General features: G+C 35.0%; 1 protein-coding gene across 3 annotated transcripts in view; it reads left to right on the top strand.

The window, feature by feature from the left end:
* LOC131610328 (ABC transporter A family member 1) overlaps positions 1-13023 on the top strand; it is a 32087-nt gene that overhangs the window by 8949 nt on the left and 10115 nt on the right. For all 3 annotated transcript variants that reach the window (XM_058882242.1, XM_058882244.1, XM_058882243.1), the window contains 11 exons: positions 1757-1863; positions 4710-4772; positions 5398-5484; positions 6376-6474; positions 6550-6734; positions 8015-8069; positions 8166-8237; positions 9634-10341; positions 10465-10643; positions 11065-11275; positions 12022-12105. In XM_058882242.1, the coding sequence (XP_058738225.1) occupies positions 1757-1863; positions 4710-4772; positions 5398-5484; positions 6376-6474; positions 6550-6734; positions 8015-8069; positions 8166-8237; positions 9634-10341; positions 10465-10643; positions 11065-11275; positions 12022-12105 (1850 nt within the window). The remainder of the gene's footprint in view (positions 1-1756; positions 1864-4709; positions 4773-5397; positions 5485-6375; positions 6475-6549; positions 6735-8014; positions 8070-8165; positions 8238-9633; positions 10342-10464; positions 10644-11064; positions 11276-12021; positions 12106-13023) is intronic.

Genomic DNA, 13023 nt, shown 5'->3' with positions numbered 1-13023 from the left:
CAAACCTAACTCAAATTGTAAGACGGTATCAAAGCCTATCTAAGATTTGTGAGGCCCACCGGTTATTCGGTCACCGCTATCAAGGCATTCGGGCCACGCTCCAGATGTTTGGTCTTGGGTGCGGGAGGGTAGGTTAAGATACCTACATTAGATGTGGTCTTGGGTGGGGGAGGGTAGGTTAAGATACCTACATTAGATGTGATATGACCTGACACTGAATTTATAACTGGTGGACAGTATTCATCTTACAAGCTGATTTTTTAAAGGTTGAATTAAGTCCAATCTAAATTCTGAAACTATCAAGTGGAAGAACTAAGCCCCTTAAATACTCCGTCAAGCATCCCATACTACTCAATGCGAGACAACACCCGTAGTTTCCAAGTCTCTATCATAGAACTGTCTCTAAGAGCTGATGTCCAGCCGCTGCGCTCTACGAATCTTTACTTGTCCTTTCTGGTCATCCTCTCCCGTAGGTAGTCCTTTTTGAGACGTCAACCAAATTTGTGCCATTTGATAATTATCTAAGTCCATTTTCTGCTATTGCTATTACTATTACTATTATTACCGCAATTGCACCCGCAATATTGCGGATGTGGTTGCCTCCGCACCCGCATCGGACCACAATTGCGGTGTGATTTTAATATTACGTGTTCGGCAGTATTAGTAACCACATCAGATAATAGGCAACTGCATCGGACCGCAATTGTGGTGTGATTTTTAAATCACGTGTTCGGTAGTATTAGGAACCACATCTGATAATTTCATTCATGTTTCTTCTAGTCTTTTCAGCCAAAAAATCAAAATATTAGAATCCTAAAATTCAGTTTATTTCTTATGTAATGAAAAAACTGAACCTTAAGTGTTTTTCAACATTGTATTTCAAACACCCTCCTTTAAAAATTCACACCGCAACAGTCGCAATGCACATCGCAATTACCGCAATCGCAATTTAAAACCATTATTATTACTATTATTATTATTATTAAACCTGAGAGGGTTGGCCCAGCGGAAGGGAGCTCGGGTCCCAAGGGTTTGCTCCCCTTGGGGTCTCGAGTTCGATGGTGTCCGGGACGAAAATCTCAAACCCTCAAGGGCTACGCGGGGTGAAAGCCCTCTATGTGGATTAGTCGATCTGTCTGGTTGAATACCACATATTAAAAAAAAAACTATTATTATTATTATTATCGAATTTGACCTAACTCATTCCTACAAAACTGGTTTGTAAGGTAAGAATTGTCCCCATTTATAAACACAACACCCCCTCACATTGCCCCAATGAGCCCAACAAGTGATCTAGGATAGGCTTTGAATTTTGATACCATTTCAAAATTTGGGTTGGGCCTAACTCATCCCTACAAAACTGACTTGTAAGATAAGGATTGCCACCACTTATAAACACAACACATGCCATATTTCTAAGCAATGTGAGACTAATTCCACCCCCTTCAAATCCACCACAATGAAGACGTTGTGCAATGAAGGCAAGTCAAATGCCACAATTAAGGCGACTAGGGCCAGACCGCAATTAAGGCGGAAACTCCAATTATTATTATTATTATTATTATTATTATTATTATTATTATTATTATTATTATTATTATTATTATTATTATTATTATTATTATTAATATTATTTTTATTATTTGTTTTAGGAGGATATCTTATGATCGACTCTTTTGATTTGGTTTTATCTACACTAAAATTTCTGGGCTAAGTTAATGGCTTAATGCTCAATCATTTTGTTTTTGTTTTGAAGGACATAATGGAGCTGGGAAAAGCACGACAATATCAATGCTTGTTGGTCTTCTTCCTCCTACTTCTGGGGATGCTTTGATTTTTGGAAAGAATATTGTCTCTGATATTGTAAGTTTAACTTTTGCACTTTTGCTACAACCGCTTTTGCTCATAGGCATGAATATCAGTAATTCTTAGCATTTTAGTGATCAAGACAGTGGTGATACAATTTAGGTATATATGTATTGTTTTGCAGTTGTTAAGTCTTAGTGATCAACAAATTTCTATAATACTTACTGGTTTGTACTCAGCTGATCCACTATTTATACATTCTTGGCAGTTAATATAAATATAATATAAATTTAGAAGGAAATTAATGATATTGTTACTTCGAGAGCAAGTATGATATAATCTAAGCACATGGTTAACTATGTACATGAATATATTTGCTACAACTCCCAATAGTAACATAAAGTCTAATCATTATCATTTGCTTATTTTTTAAAATCTAAGTTCTTGGAATGATAGTCTGAATTAGACGAGTTTATAGGTAGCTGATGCCATGGCTTGAAAGTTGATAGTCTATTCTATACTTGACCTTGAAACAAACAACAATTTATTTCTGAAATTTCCAGGAGGTGTGGATATCCCAAACAAATACATATAAAAAAAATAGATCTCCTGTCATTCGGAATGACAGAGTCTGTCCAATGAGTATCTAAGTATCCTACAACCTAAGTATGGTCCTTTACAGAAATGTCCTTTTCCAGGGCTCCTTCAATGTGCTTCGAGTTATATCATCCATTGAAGTTTCCGCCTTCTTGTGGTCCGCCCCTAGTCATTTAAATTGAGGCATTTTGTTTGCCTTCATTGCATCCTCCAACACCTTTGTTATGTTGGGTTTGAAGGGGTGGATTTAGTCCCACATTGGTTAGAGATATGACCTGTGTTGTGTTTATAACTGGGGGGGCAAGGTAATCCTCACCGTACAAATCAGTTTTGTAGGGATGAGTTAGACCCAACCCACACATTCTAAGATGGTATTAGAGCCTATCCTAGATCAATTGTCGGGCTTCCCTCATCGTCCATGCTTCGGCCTCATTGAGGCTCGAGCTTGAGAATGTGTGTGGGAATTTCCTCCTTCATTGCAGTCTGCCCCTACTCGTCTAAATTGCGGCATTTGGCTTGCCTTGCATGCAGCCTCCAACACCTTACTTGTGTTGGGTTTGAGGGGAGTAGATTTAGTCCCACATTGCTTAGAGATATGACGCGTGTTGTGTTTATAAGTGGGGCAATCCTCACCTTATAAGTCAGTTTTGTAGGAATGAGTTAGGTCCAAGCCACACATTCTAAGATCATTCCAATGTTCTTTTCAACTTAAGATGCATCAACAGCAAAAAAGATTAGTGACAGTGAGATGAATTTCGGAATTATAATGCTTGGCAGTCATACTGGATGGCCTCTCGTTTGAACCTTATTTTTTACCAACGATTAGCATTCAGCATTGATATTATTTGGTTCTTCATAACAGGACAAAATATAGAGAAAAATGGTCACTTCATTAGGAAATTGGATAATGAACAGAACCTTCGTCAAACATATCTAAAACCAAGATAAAAGCATAAATAGCGGGTACAAGTTGACCTTTGATGCACATCAATAGCTACAGGGATTATGGAATACTTTATGCATTCCAAGCTCGCGTTCTCACACTAATGTTGGTCTTGTTATACATATCTTTGGTTTTTTGGCTAGATGCAATTTGAACACCATCTTTAGAGTCTTCAAAACTACTCCATGTGTTCTATTTTATATGCCTTTTCCAAATCAAAGAAAACTATGTCTAGGTCTTGTTGATTCCTCCGGTGTTCCTCCATCAATCTTTGCCACAACTATAGCATCCACAGATGATCTTCCCGGCACTGAACCAAATTGCTAATGAGATATGTGTCTTTATATCAATCTCCGCAAAGTTATTCTCTTTTAAAGCTTCATAATATTATCCAAGAGTTTATTCCCTCTATAATTTGTACATTTTAATCCCAAACAGTATTAATTCTTATTGCAACTGTTAGAATCCTAGAAACTATCTTTATATTTAAGTTTATCGCATAAAATAAGTATAACTTTAGAGTATCTTAGATTATCTCTTAGGATTAGTTTCTATATTACTTAGATATTTTAATGATTTGTTTTTTGATTTCTCTATTTATTTAGGATCAGGAGTTTTGCATCCCTATAAATATGTTTAGTGTTTTGTATCAAGTTACTATCAAACTATTATAAAAAATATTCAATATTTTATTATTTTCTCCTTTTTGTAATCTAAAACCCTTAAATTCATCGTGGTATCTAGAGCTAGGTTTGTCCTCCTATCTTTCCCATCACTATTCTGCTGCTGCTAAACCTATAGGGAGGTATAGTTTCTTAAATTTTAGTTTCCTACATCTACTCCATCTCACAAGAGCTTACTGTACACTCTTCCTATCCTATACCTCCTCTAATAAGTTTTCTAGTTTTATAGGGTTTAGTTACACGGAAAGGTATAGGATAGGGAGAATGTACAATATGCTCTTGTGAGTTGGAGTAGATGTATTCCCTTAATAGGATTCATCTCTCTCAAATTTTCTCTAGGATCAATTTCACATTTTTCTTAATAATGTTGAATATAATGTTTCTGTTGCTAAAGATGGACTATGTCTCAATTTGGTGGCTGGGGTGGGGAATTAATGAGCAGAGTGATAAGGAGGTAGTGGGATCCATCCCTACTCCCAGCATAACACTACCAGTTACAAACAATACTAACACTGGTTGTTTAAAAAAAAGAACGTTTCAATTTGGATTTGGTAACATATATACATCCACTGGGCAGTGAGAGATGGTATGCTCTTCCTGAAATGTTTTTGTTACTTCCCCCCATGTTCCATGCTTGTTTGGTCTTGTGTCATTCATAACGTTGTTGTCTTGTTTTGTAGGATGAGATACGGAAGGTTTTGGGTGTTTGTCCACAACATGATATACTCTTTCCTGAATTGACTGTAAGTAGAAGCCAATTATTGTAATCTTTATATTTGTTGATGTTGATTTTAGAATTTGAATAATTTCTGTTTTCTCCATAGCTAAATGCATGTCTTGTGTTATACACCTAGTTTATAACCTGAGCATTTAGTGAGTGTTTTCTTTTTATTTCATCTTGGCAAATTTTAAACTATTTTAGAATTGCATTACCATCATTACTATGTAGTCGTCATGACAATGAATCAACATATTCTTGTAAATCTGTACCCTATATTCATATGCAATTATATTGGAAATAATTGAAACTGCATTTTTTATTTATTTTGTAGTACTATTTTCTGGGTATATGTTTATCTTTGCCGTGTATATGTTGCCCTCAGTTTTTCTCTTTCCATCCCAAATTTCTCGCTCCACTAATGTGTAGCCGTTTTCTCTTATATCAGCAACACTTAGATGCAGTGTTATACATTCACACATTTAAACAAATAAGGGTCTCTTCACAGATATGATTCTATAAAAAGATATATAATTGTAGGTTTAATTTCCGACTAGATTGCTCTGTGTCTAATATTTTTTATAATATTTTATGAACACTTTTTTGTTTTACTGAGTACAATATGCTGGGTTCGTCTGTTGACTCTGCAGGTGAGAGAGCATTTAGAACTATTTGCTATATTAAAGGGTGTGGAGGAAGACACTCTGGAGAATGTTATTATTAATATGGCCGATGAGGTGTGTTCCGTAATTCTAAGTAAAAATTTAATCTTTATCACTAAATCCTTCAAGTGTCTTTGAGAAAACTTGTTGATCATTTCAATGATTAGAAAATGTTAACTTACCTTTTAAATTGATACACTATTTTTTTCTTTTAATTTTTTGAAGTTTCAACTGTGGGCTTTCAATAATTTGTTTACCATAAATGAAGTTCTTGGAATTTGGGTCGGACCTTACTCAACCATACAAAGCCAACTTATAAATTGAAGACTACCTCCACTTCTAAACATGTGTTCAGCCTATATCTCGTCCAATGTGGGACTTCTAACACACCCCTCACGACGAGAGGACTCATCCAATGCAGCGCTCTTAACACCCCTCTCGCCGAGGATGAGTCATCTGGAACGTTATCCGAGTGGACCGTTAGGGGCAACCTAATAGAAGGTAGCCCAACGGATCTTGAATAGACTCTGATACCATTGTAGAGTTTCGGTTGAGTCTAAGTGTCTAAGTCTAACTCAATTTTACAAAACCGGCTTATAAAGTGAAGACCACATTTCTTTATAAACATATGTTCAGACCATATGTCATCCTATGTGAGACTCTTAATAGAAGTAGAAATGTTAAAGTCATAGGGTTCAAGATACAGAATAAATTTTTTTAATTGTAATAATAGTTCTATACAAAAGACTATTCATTTTCCCTTGTTTTTAATAATACTACTAAACTCATAATCCTAACTAAATGAAGAAACTAATTTTGACAATTACTAGGATGCTAATCAAGTAAGTTCCCCTTTATCATTGTAAACATTATCCTGCCTCCCACTCTCCCTTTACTTTTTTCCTTATAATATTTTGCTCTGTTGGTTCAGCATTGGATGTTAGATAATTTCTATTGCTTGAACAGGTGGGCCTGGCAGATAAAATCAACACTGTTGTGAGTTCTCTTTCTGGTGGCATGAAGAGGAAATTGTCTCTTGGAATCGCATTAGTTGGAAACAGTAAGGTAAGACACATTGACAACACATGATTTTGTTTTCATATGTTGAGCAGAACTGGAATGTTTGGACTTAATTGGCAGGTTATAATTCTTGACGAGCCTACAAGTGGAATGGATCCATATTCGATGCGATTGACTTGGCAGTTAATAAAAAAAATTAAGAAGGGCAGAATAATTTTGCTTACAACACATTCCATGGACGAAGCAGATGAACTAGGTGACCGGATAGCTATCATGGCCAATGGTTCTCTGAAATGCTGTGGAAGGTTAAATTCTATTTTCATATTTTCTTACATACTATACAGTATACACATTGTTGAACAAATGAGATTTTTGTGATTTGAGAAACTTGCAACAAAGTGTATAGAACAGAGGAAGTTTTAGGAACTGAAAAAGACTTTTGCTTATATTATACAAGCCTGCAGTGTAAATTTTCAGACTTTTACCATTGCCTGTGAATGGCTCCTCAAAAGTTTATGGTATTCTGAATATTTGTCCACCACTGGTCACATGAAATGAGGACCCTGTGTTGGGGAACCAACTCTGCTGGTTGCGCAGATTAGCTAGAAAGCATAGCTCGAGGACGCTGAAAACTAGGAGCTGAAGAATGCCCTTGTTAAGGAGGAGCTGCAATAAGCTAAGGTGCAGTTAAATTCCCATTACCAGGTGTAATGAGCTGTGAATTGGGTGGTTGTTGGAACCTTTGTTGAAATCCAGGTTGAAAAACTGTGAAGTTCTAGAGTGAAGGATTGCAATTAGGTTGACATTGCTCTAATCAAACTTATGGAAGCATACTAATATTGTGTTATCAAACTTGAACTCACATGACATTGAAGTTTGAACGGCATTTTCCACGGCAAAACAACCCCATGGCCTCAGAAAAAACCACCACGAAAGTTAGAGATCTGTTGTTGACTGAACTACTGAGAAAAGTTCTAATTGGATGAAATGTAGGAAGAGCTATTCTATGTTAATTTTTCTTTTTTCTTTTTCATTTTTATTTTTCAAAGGAAGATAACCTACCTTCGTTCATAAATTCACACATAAAATGTAGTAGTCAAGCCTAAGGCCAATATTTGCCTAGAGCTACAGGCCTACGGCCTAAATAAATCACACACACGCGCATACAAGCACACATGCTATCTTTGATTTTTGAGATTAGTAAATTTCATGAAATTTTATGGTTCAGTTTAGCTTTGAACTTAAGGGAAATCCATAAACCTTGTAAGTTCTTGTTTTTGTTATTCAAACTTGATTTCTAGAAGCAAAGTGAAAAGTTGGTTAATATTTTTTTCTTATAATATTGATATACCCGTACTATATTACTAGAAAATAGGTAAAAACTGTTGTAATTTTATTCTTCAGCATTAGCTAGTAGTTATAGGGATATTACAATCTAATTATTTCCTTAAATTAAAGAGAATAGTAACAATATAAAATAAGCAAATATTCTGAAAAAAATAGCAAATATTCTAAATATAGAAAATATTTCAACATATTGATTCTCTCTCTCACTCCATAGTTATTAATTATGGCATTTTGGCAGCTCCCTTTTCTTGAAGCATCATTATGGAGTTGGTTACACTTTAACTCTTGTAAAGGTTTGTTCTATTTCTGAGCATCTTGTCTTTGATTCCTATAGTTTCTGTTTTATTATCTAAAGGTTGTTTTTATTTGGAATTTTTATCTGTGATTAGTCTGCTCCTACTGCTTCTATAGCTGGTGATATTGTATACCGATATATTCCAACAGCAACCTGTATAAGTGAGGTATTTTTTTCACTATTTACTTCATTTAGATGCATGTTATTATTATACTCTTCGAATGTGTGTTTATTTGTCAAGTCAATGCAGACACAAGTACATGAAAATTCAACTTTATATTTTTTCCTAATTCAAAAATCTGTGGTAGTGTTCCTTGATGGTTCTTTATCCAGCATTATTCTGTTTAAACTTTATTTTTTGGACCTAATTCAACTCCACAAAATAGGCTTGAAAGATGATGATGTTTGTCTAAAGCATAAATCGGGTTGTAGCTCTAGGCCATGTAGGAATTGGGTTTTTTCCTTTAAGTTTATGTGTGCATTTATGAACTAAGGTTGGTTATCCTCCTTTGAAAAATTTAAATATAGAATAGCTCTTTCAATAAGGTTGACCCAAGAATCCAAACAAAAGGCACAGTTCTTAAATTTACAGGGGGAAAATATAGTTATCATTCAAAAGTAGCAAAAAACAAGCAAATACAAGCCTGTAGCGCCGCTCTCTCTTCCTGAAGTATTGGGACAATCCTCACCTTACAGTTAGGTTCAACCACAATTCTAAGAGATTCGCAACAAAGTCAACTAACCTTGAACAAATACATTCACTATTTCAATGGCTGGTTTGGTTTTAAAAATATTTAGAGAGTTATAGATCAGGAAGGAGGGAACAAAATATATAAAAATTTTGAATTTTGATTTCTTTTATAATATAAGATATTCTTAATTAATGTAAGATATAAGTCAAATATTATAACGATTCCCATATATTTGAACACATCTCATCAAGCTAAAGTTTTCTAAGCTTTAATTTTGAAACAACAATTGCTAGGTAGAAGAATCATAAAATGGAGCCTAATCTTAGCTAGGCTGCATTATAGCCATCAACACTCACCTATAGATACCAAAAAATTATGGGTCTTGCTAACCAGTGCCCTCAGGGAAATGGTTAAGTATTCCTAAAAAAGAAAATATTTTATAAAAGTTTTAATATTTCAATTTTCAAAGCATTAAATACGCAGATTACCGAGATAAAGTTACTATTTTAAAGTTTTAACCATTGCCTTGAGGGCACTGGTTAGCATTTTCCAAAAATTATCAGTAAAAATAATATGAAAGACGAGCTTGGGGTGACACACCAAATCTTATGCAGGCATTCATCTATTTATTTTTGTGAAAGATTTTATTGTTTATCTCATTTCATATGATGCCCGTTAAAGTTAAAACTATACAGTGCGGTGGATTTGAACATTATTTTGAATTTTTAACAGTGCCTTTGGTCATGCATAATAAAGTTTGAACTCAGTTTAAAAATTATATTTGATTCTAAGTTTTCCCTTTCTAGTTATACTTTCAACTATATTTATTGATTACAATTTATCTGGTTTTATTGGATATTGCATTTCCAGGTTGGAACTGAGATTTCCTTCAGACTCCCTATGGCATCCTCCTCAACCTTTGAGAGGATGTTCAGGGAAATTGAAGGTTGCATGAAAAAACCACTTTTAAGCATGGAAATAAGTGACAGTTGTGAAAAAGACAGTCATGGTATTGAAAGTTATGGTATATCTGTAACAACCCTGGAGGAGGTATTCTTGAGAGTTGCTGGATGTGACTATGATGAAGTTGAATGCTCTGAAGAAACTAACCGCTCCCTTATATCAGAACCTGTAGTTTCTCTTGCTTCTGATGATTGTCCATCCACAAAAATATGTTATTATAAAGTTTTTGGAAATTATAAGAAGGTTATTGGCTTCATGTCTACGATGGTGGGGAGAGCTTGTGATTTAATATTTGCTGCAGTTATTAGTTTTATCAACTTCATTGGCATGCAGTGTTGTAGCTGCTGTCTCATTACTAGGTCCACTTTTTGGCAGCATTCTAAAGCTTTATTTATTAAGAGGGCAATATCTGCTCGCAGAGATCACAAAACAATTATGTTTCAACTAATAATTCCTGCTATCTTCTTGTTTATTGGTCTTTTATTTATGGAGCTCAAGCCACATCCTGATCAGATTTCACTGACTCTTTCAACATCTAATTTTAATCCTCTATTGAGCGGTGGGGGTGGGGGTGGTCCAATTCCGTTTAACCTATCTTTTCCAATTGCAGAAAAGGTTTGTAACTGATTGTTGGATCTTGTTTTATCTTTTCTCTGTAGTCTTAGAGTCACTGCTGCTTAAAAATGCACTCTGGTGCATCCTGATGGACTTTTTGCTGGATTTTCTATTGTGATGAAGGTAGCACAAAATGTCAAAGGAGGTTGGATTCAAAGTTGCAACCCAAGCTCATACAAATTCCCCAATTCAGAAAAGGCATTAACTGATGCAATGGAAGCAGCAGGGCCAACTTTGGGACCTGCTCTACTTTCAATGAGTGAATATTTAATGTCTAGCTTTAATGAATCCTACCAATCTAGGTATAAAAATTGAATCTCTACTTCATTCTTACTTCTCAGTTTCTATCTTTTAACTGTCAAGCAATACAAAAATCATTAGCATATGGGTAGTTTTTTGTTTGCAGCTCAACTGATAGATACTGCTACTTTATGAATAGGATTAAAATTGATTTGGGGCATCCGTGAGGATCAGGATAAAATATCTGTCCAATTTTTTTCTTTCGGATTTATTATAGGGGGATCCAGATCCCCCATTTGAAAATAATAGTTAATTACATAAAAGAGAGGAAAAGAAAACCAAACAAGTTCATCAAGATAAAAGAACTCACTTAGATTTGACCTGTTTTTATTTTATAAGAAGTCAACTCTTTAAAAAACTTAATACAAATCTTATGGTAATGACAATTCAATTTACTTCATTGCAGTGTATTTTGATATGCAGGTATGGGGCAATTGTGATGGATGATCAAAACACTGATGGAAGCTTAGGCTACACCGTATTACACAACTTTTCTTGTCAGCATGCTGCTCCCACCTTTATCAATTTGATGAATTCTGCAATTCTTAGGCTTGCTACTCATGACATGAATGCCACAATTCAGACACGCAACTACCCTCTACCAATGACACAAAGCCAGCACTTACAACGTCATGTACGCCACCATTTTTTTTGTTTTTTATTTTATTTTAAATTTCACAAAAAGCACCATGATGCATGTTCCTATTAGAAGTGGCAATGGCTATACTTTGAGATTCTTTGTACATCACATTATAGTATTGTATTTCATTCGCATTTATGTTATTTTATTTTTGTGGAGATCTCACGTCTATTAGAGGGATGGCTAAATGAGTCTTATAAAGCTTGGACAATCCTCATCTTTAGAACTAGTTTTTGGGGTTGAGATCTCATGTTGAATAGAGGGATGGTCAAATTAGTCCTTATAAAGCTTGGACAATCCTCATCATTAGAGCTAGTTTTTAGGGTTGAGTTAGGCTTAAAATCCAAATTCTAAAATCGTATTGGAGCCTATCTTAGATATGTTATTGGGACATATCTAGTACCGAGTGTCAGGGGGTGCTTATATCTTTGTTACCGGACCACTCATATTTGTCCATGATTTACATGTCCAATCCTGAGCATGAGTGTTGAAATCCCACGTTACTAAACGTATGACCAAATGGATCATTGCAAGGTTTGAGCAATACTCATCTCTAAAGCTATCTTTTGGGGTTGAGTTAGGCCTATAGTCTGAAGTCTAAGAGTTATTTTATATTGCATATTTTAACATATAAATCACATAATAAGATGTGATGCCTTGTATTAGTGTTTTGTTATATGGTCTCCTCCATGCTCTTCACAAAATCAATGATTTCATGAGCTGTATATGAAAATTTGTAGGACCTGGATGCTTTCTCTGCTGCCATCATTGTCAACATAGCCTTCTCTTTCATTCCTGCTTCATTTGCTGTTTCAATTGTTAAGGTGAGTTGTGTTACACTGCTTCCAGCTTGTCATTTTTAAGTTCGTTTAATTGTCTTAAAGTTTACAAATGAGAATTGGGAAATTATGTGTATTGCATCATCCTTCTTTTTTCTTTCTAAAGGCGTGTTTTACGGTTCATTTACACGTTTTCTATTTAGGGAAACGCCCTATACATTTATGGGGCTGTTTATAGTCTTATACTGTTTTTTGCTGAATCATATAAATTTAGACTGGGAATGAAGAAAAAGGGAATAATAACAGCCACCAAGCCTTTTATCTCTAGGTGGGGGCAACTACGTGGAGCTAATATACGGCATAACTTTAGGATAAAAGATAGCGGGTGTGTTGGAAATTTCGTCTTCATTGCAGTTCGCCGCCACTCGCCTAATTACGAAACTTGGTTTGCTTTCATTGCGGCCTCCAACACCTTCATTGTGTAGTGTTTGAAGGGGTTGATTTAGTCCCACATTGCTTACAAACCGGTTTTGCAGGGATGACTTAGGTCCAACTCAATTTCTAAGACATGAGATACCCCAAAACTTTTGTCCATGCATGATTATACCAATAATAGAATCATAATTCGAATTAAATAAAGAAGCAAATAATGGAATATAAAAAATTATGGAAACCAATTTCAAGAGATTTTCTATGAATATGATGCTCAATATTCGACGAGGTTGTTGTAATTTTATGAGACATCTGCTAGATATTCTACTCCCCCTCAAACTGAAACTTACTATGTTTTAAGCCTGTTTCGAACAAATCCTTCAAATCTGAAAAAGACTCAAACAGTAGCTTGAAAAAAATGTGAAATGTTACTACCAACACATTTATCAAATAAGACTTTCTTTTAGGCAGCGACTCACAAGACTAACTTTTCTAATATTGCTTTTTGATCTAGAAAATTCAACAGCATAT

This window comes from Vicia villosa, linkage group LG6 (assembly GCF_029867415.1).
Source record: "Vicia villosa cultivar HV-30 ecotype Madison, WI linkage group LG6, Vvil1.0, whole genome shotgun sequence".
Classification (NCBI taxonomy): domain Eukaryota; kingdom Viridiplantae; phylum Streptophyta; class Magnoliopsida; order Fabales; family Fabaceae; genus Vicia; species Vicia villosa.
This window is presented reverse-complemented; position numbering and strand designations above follow the sequence as displayed.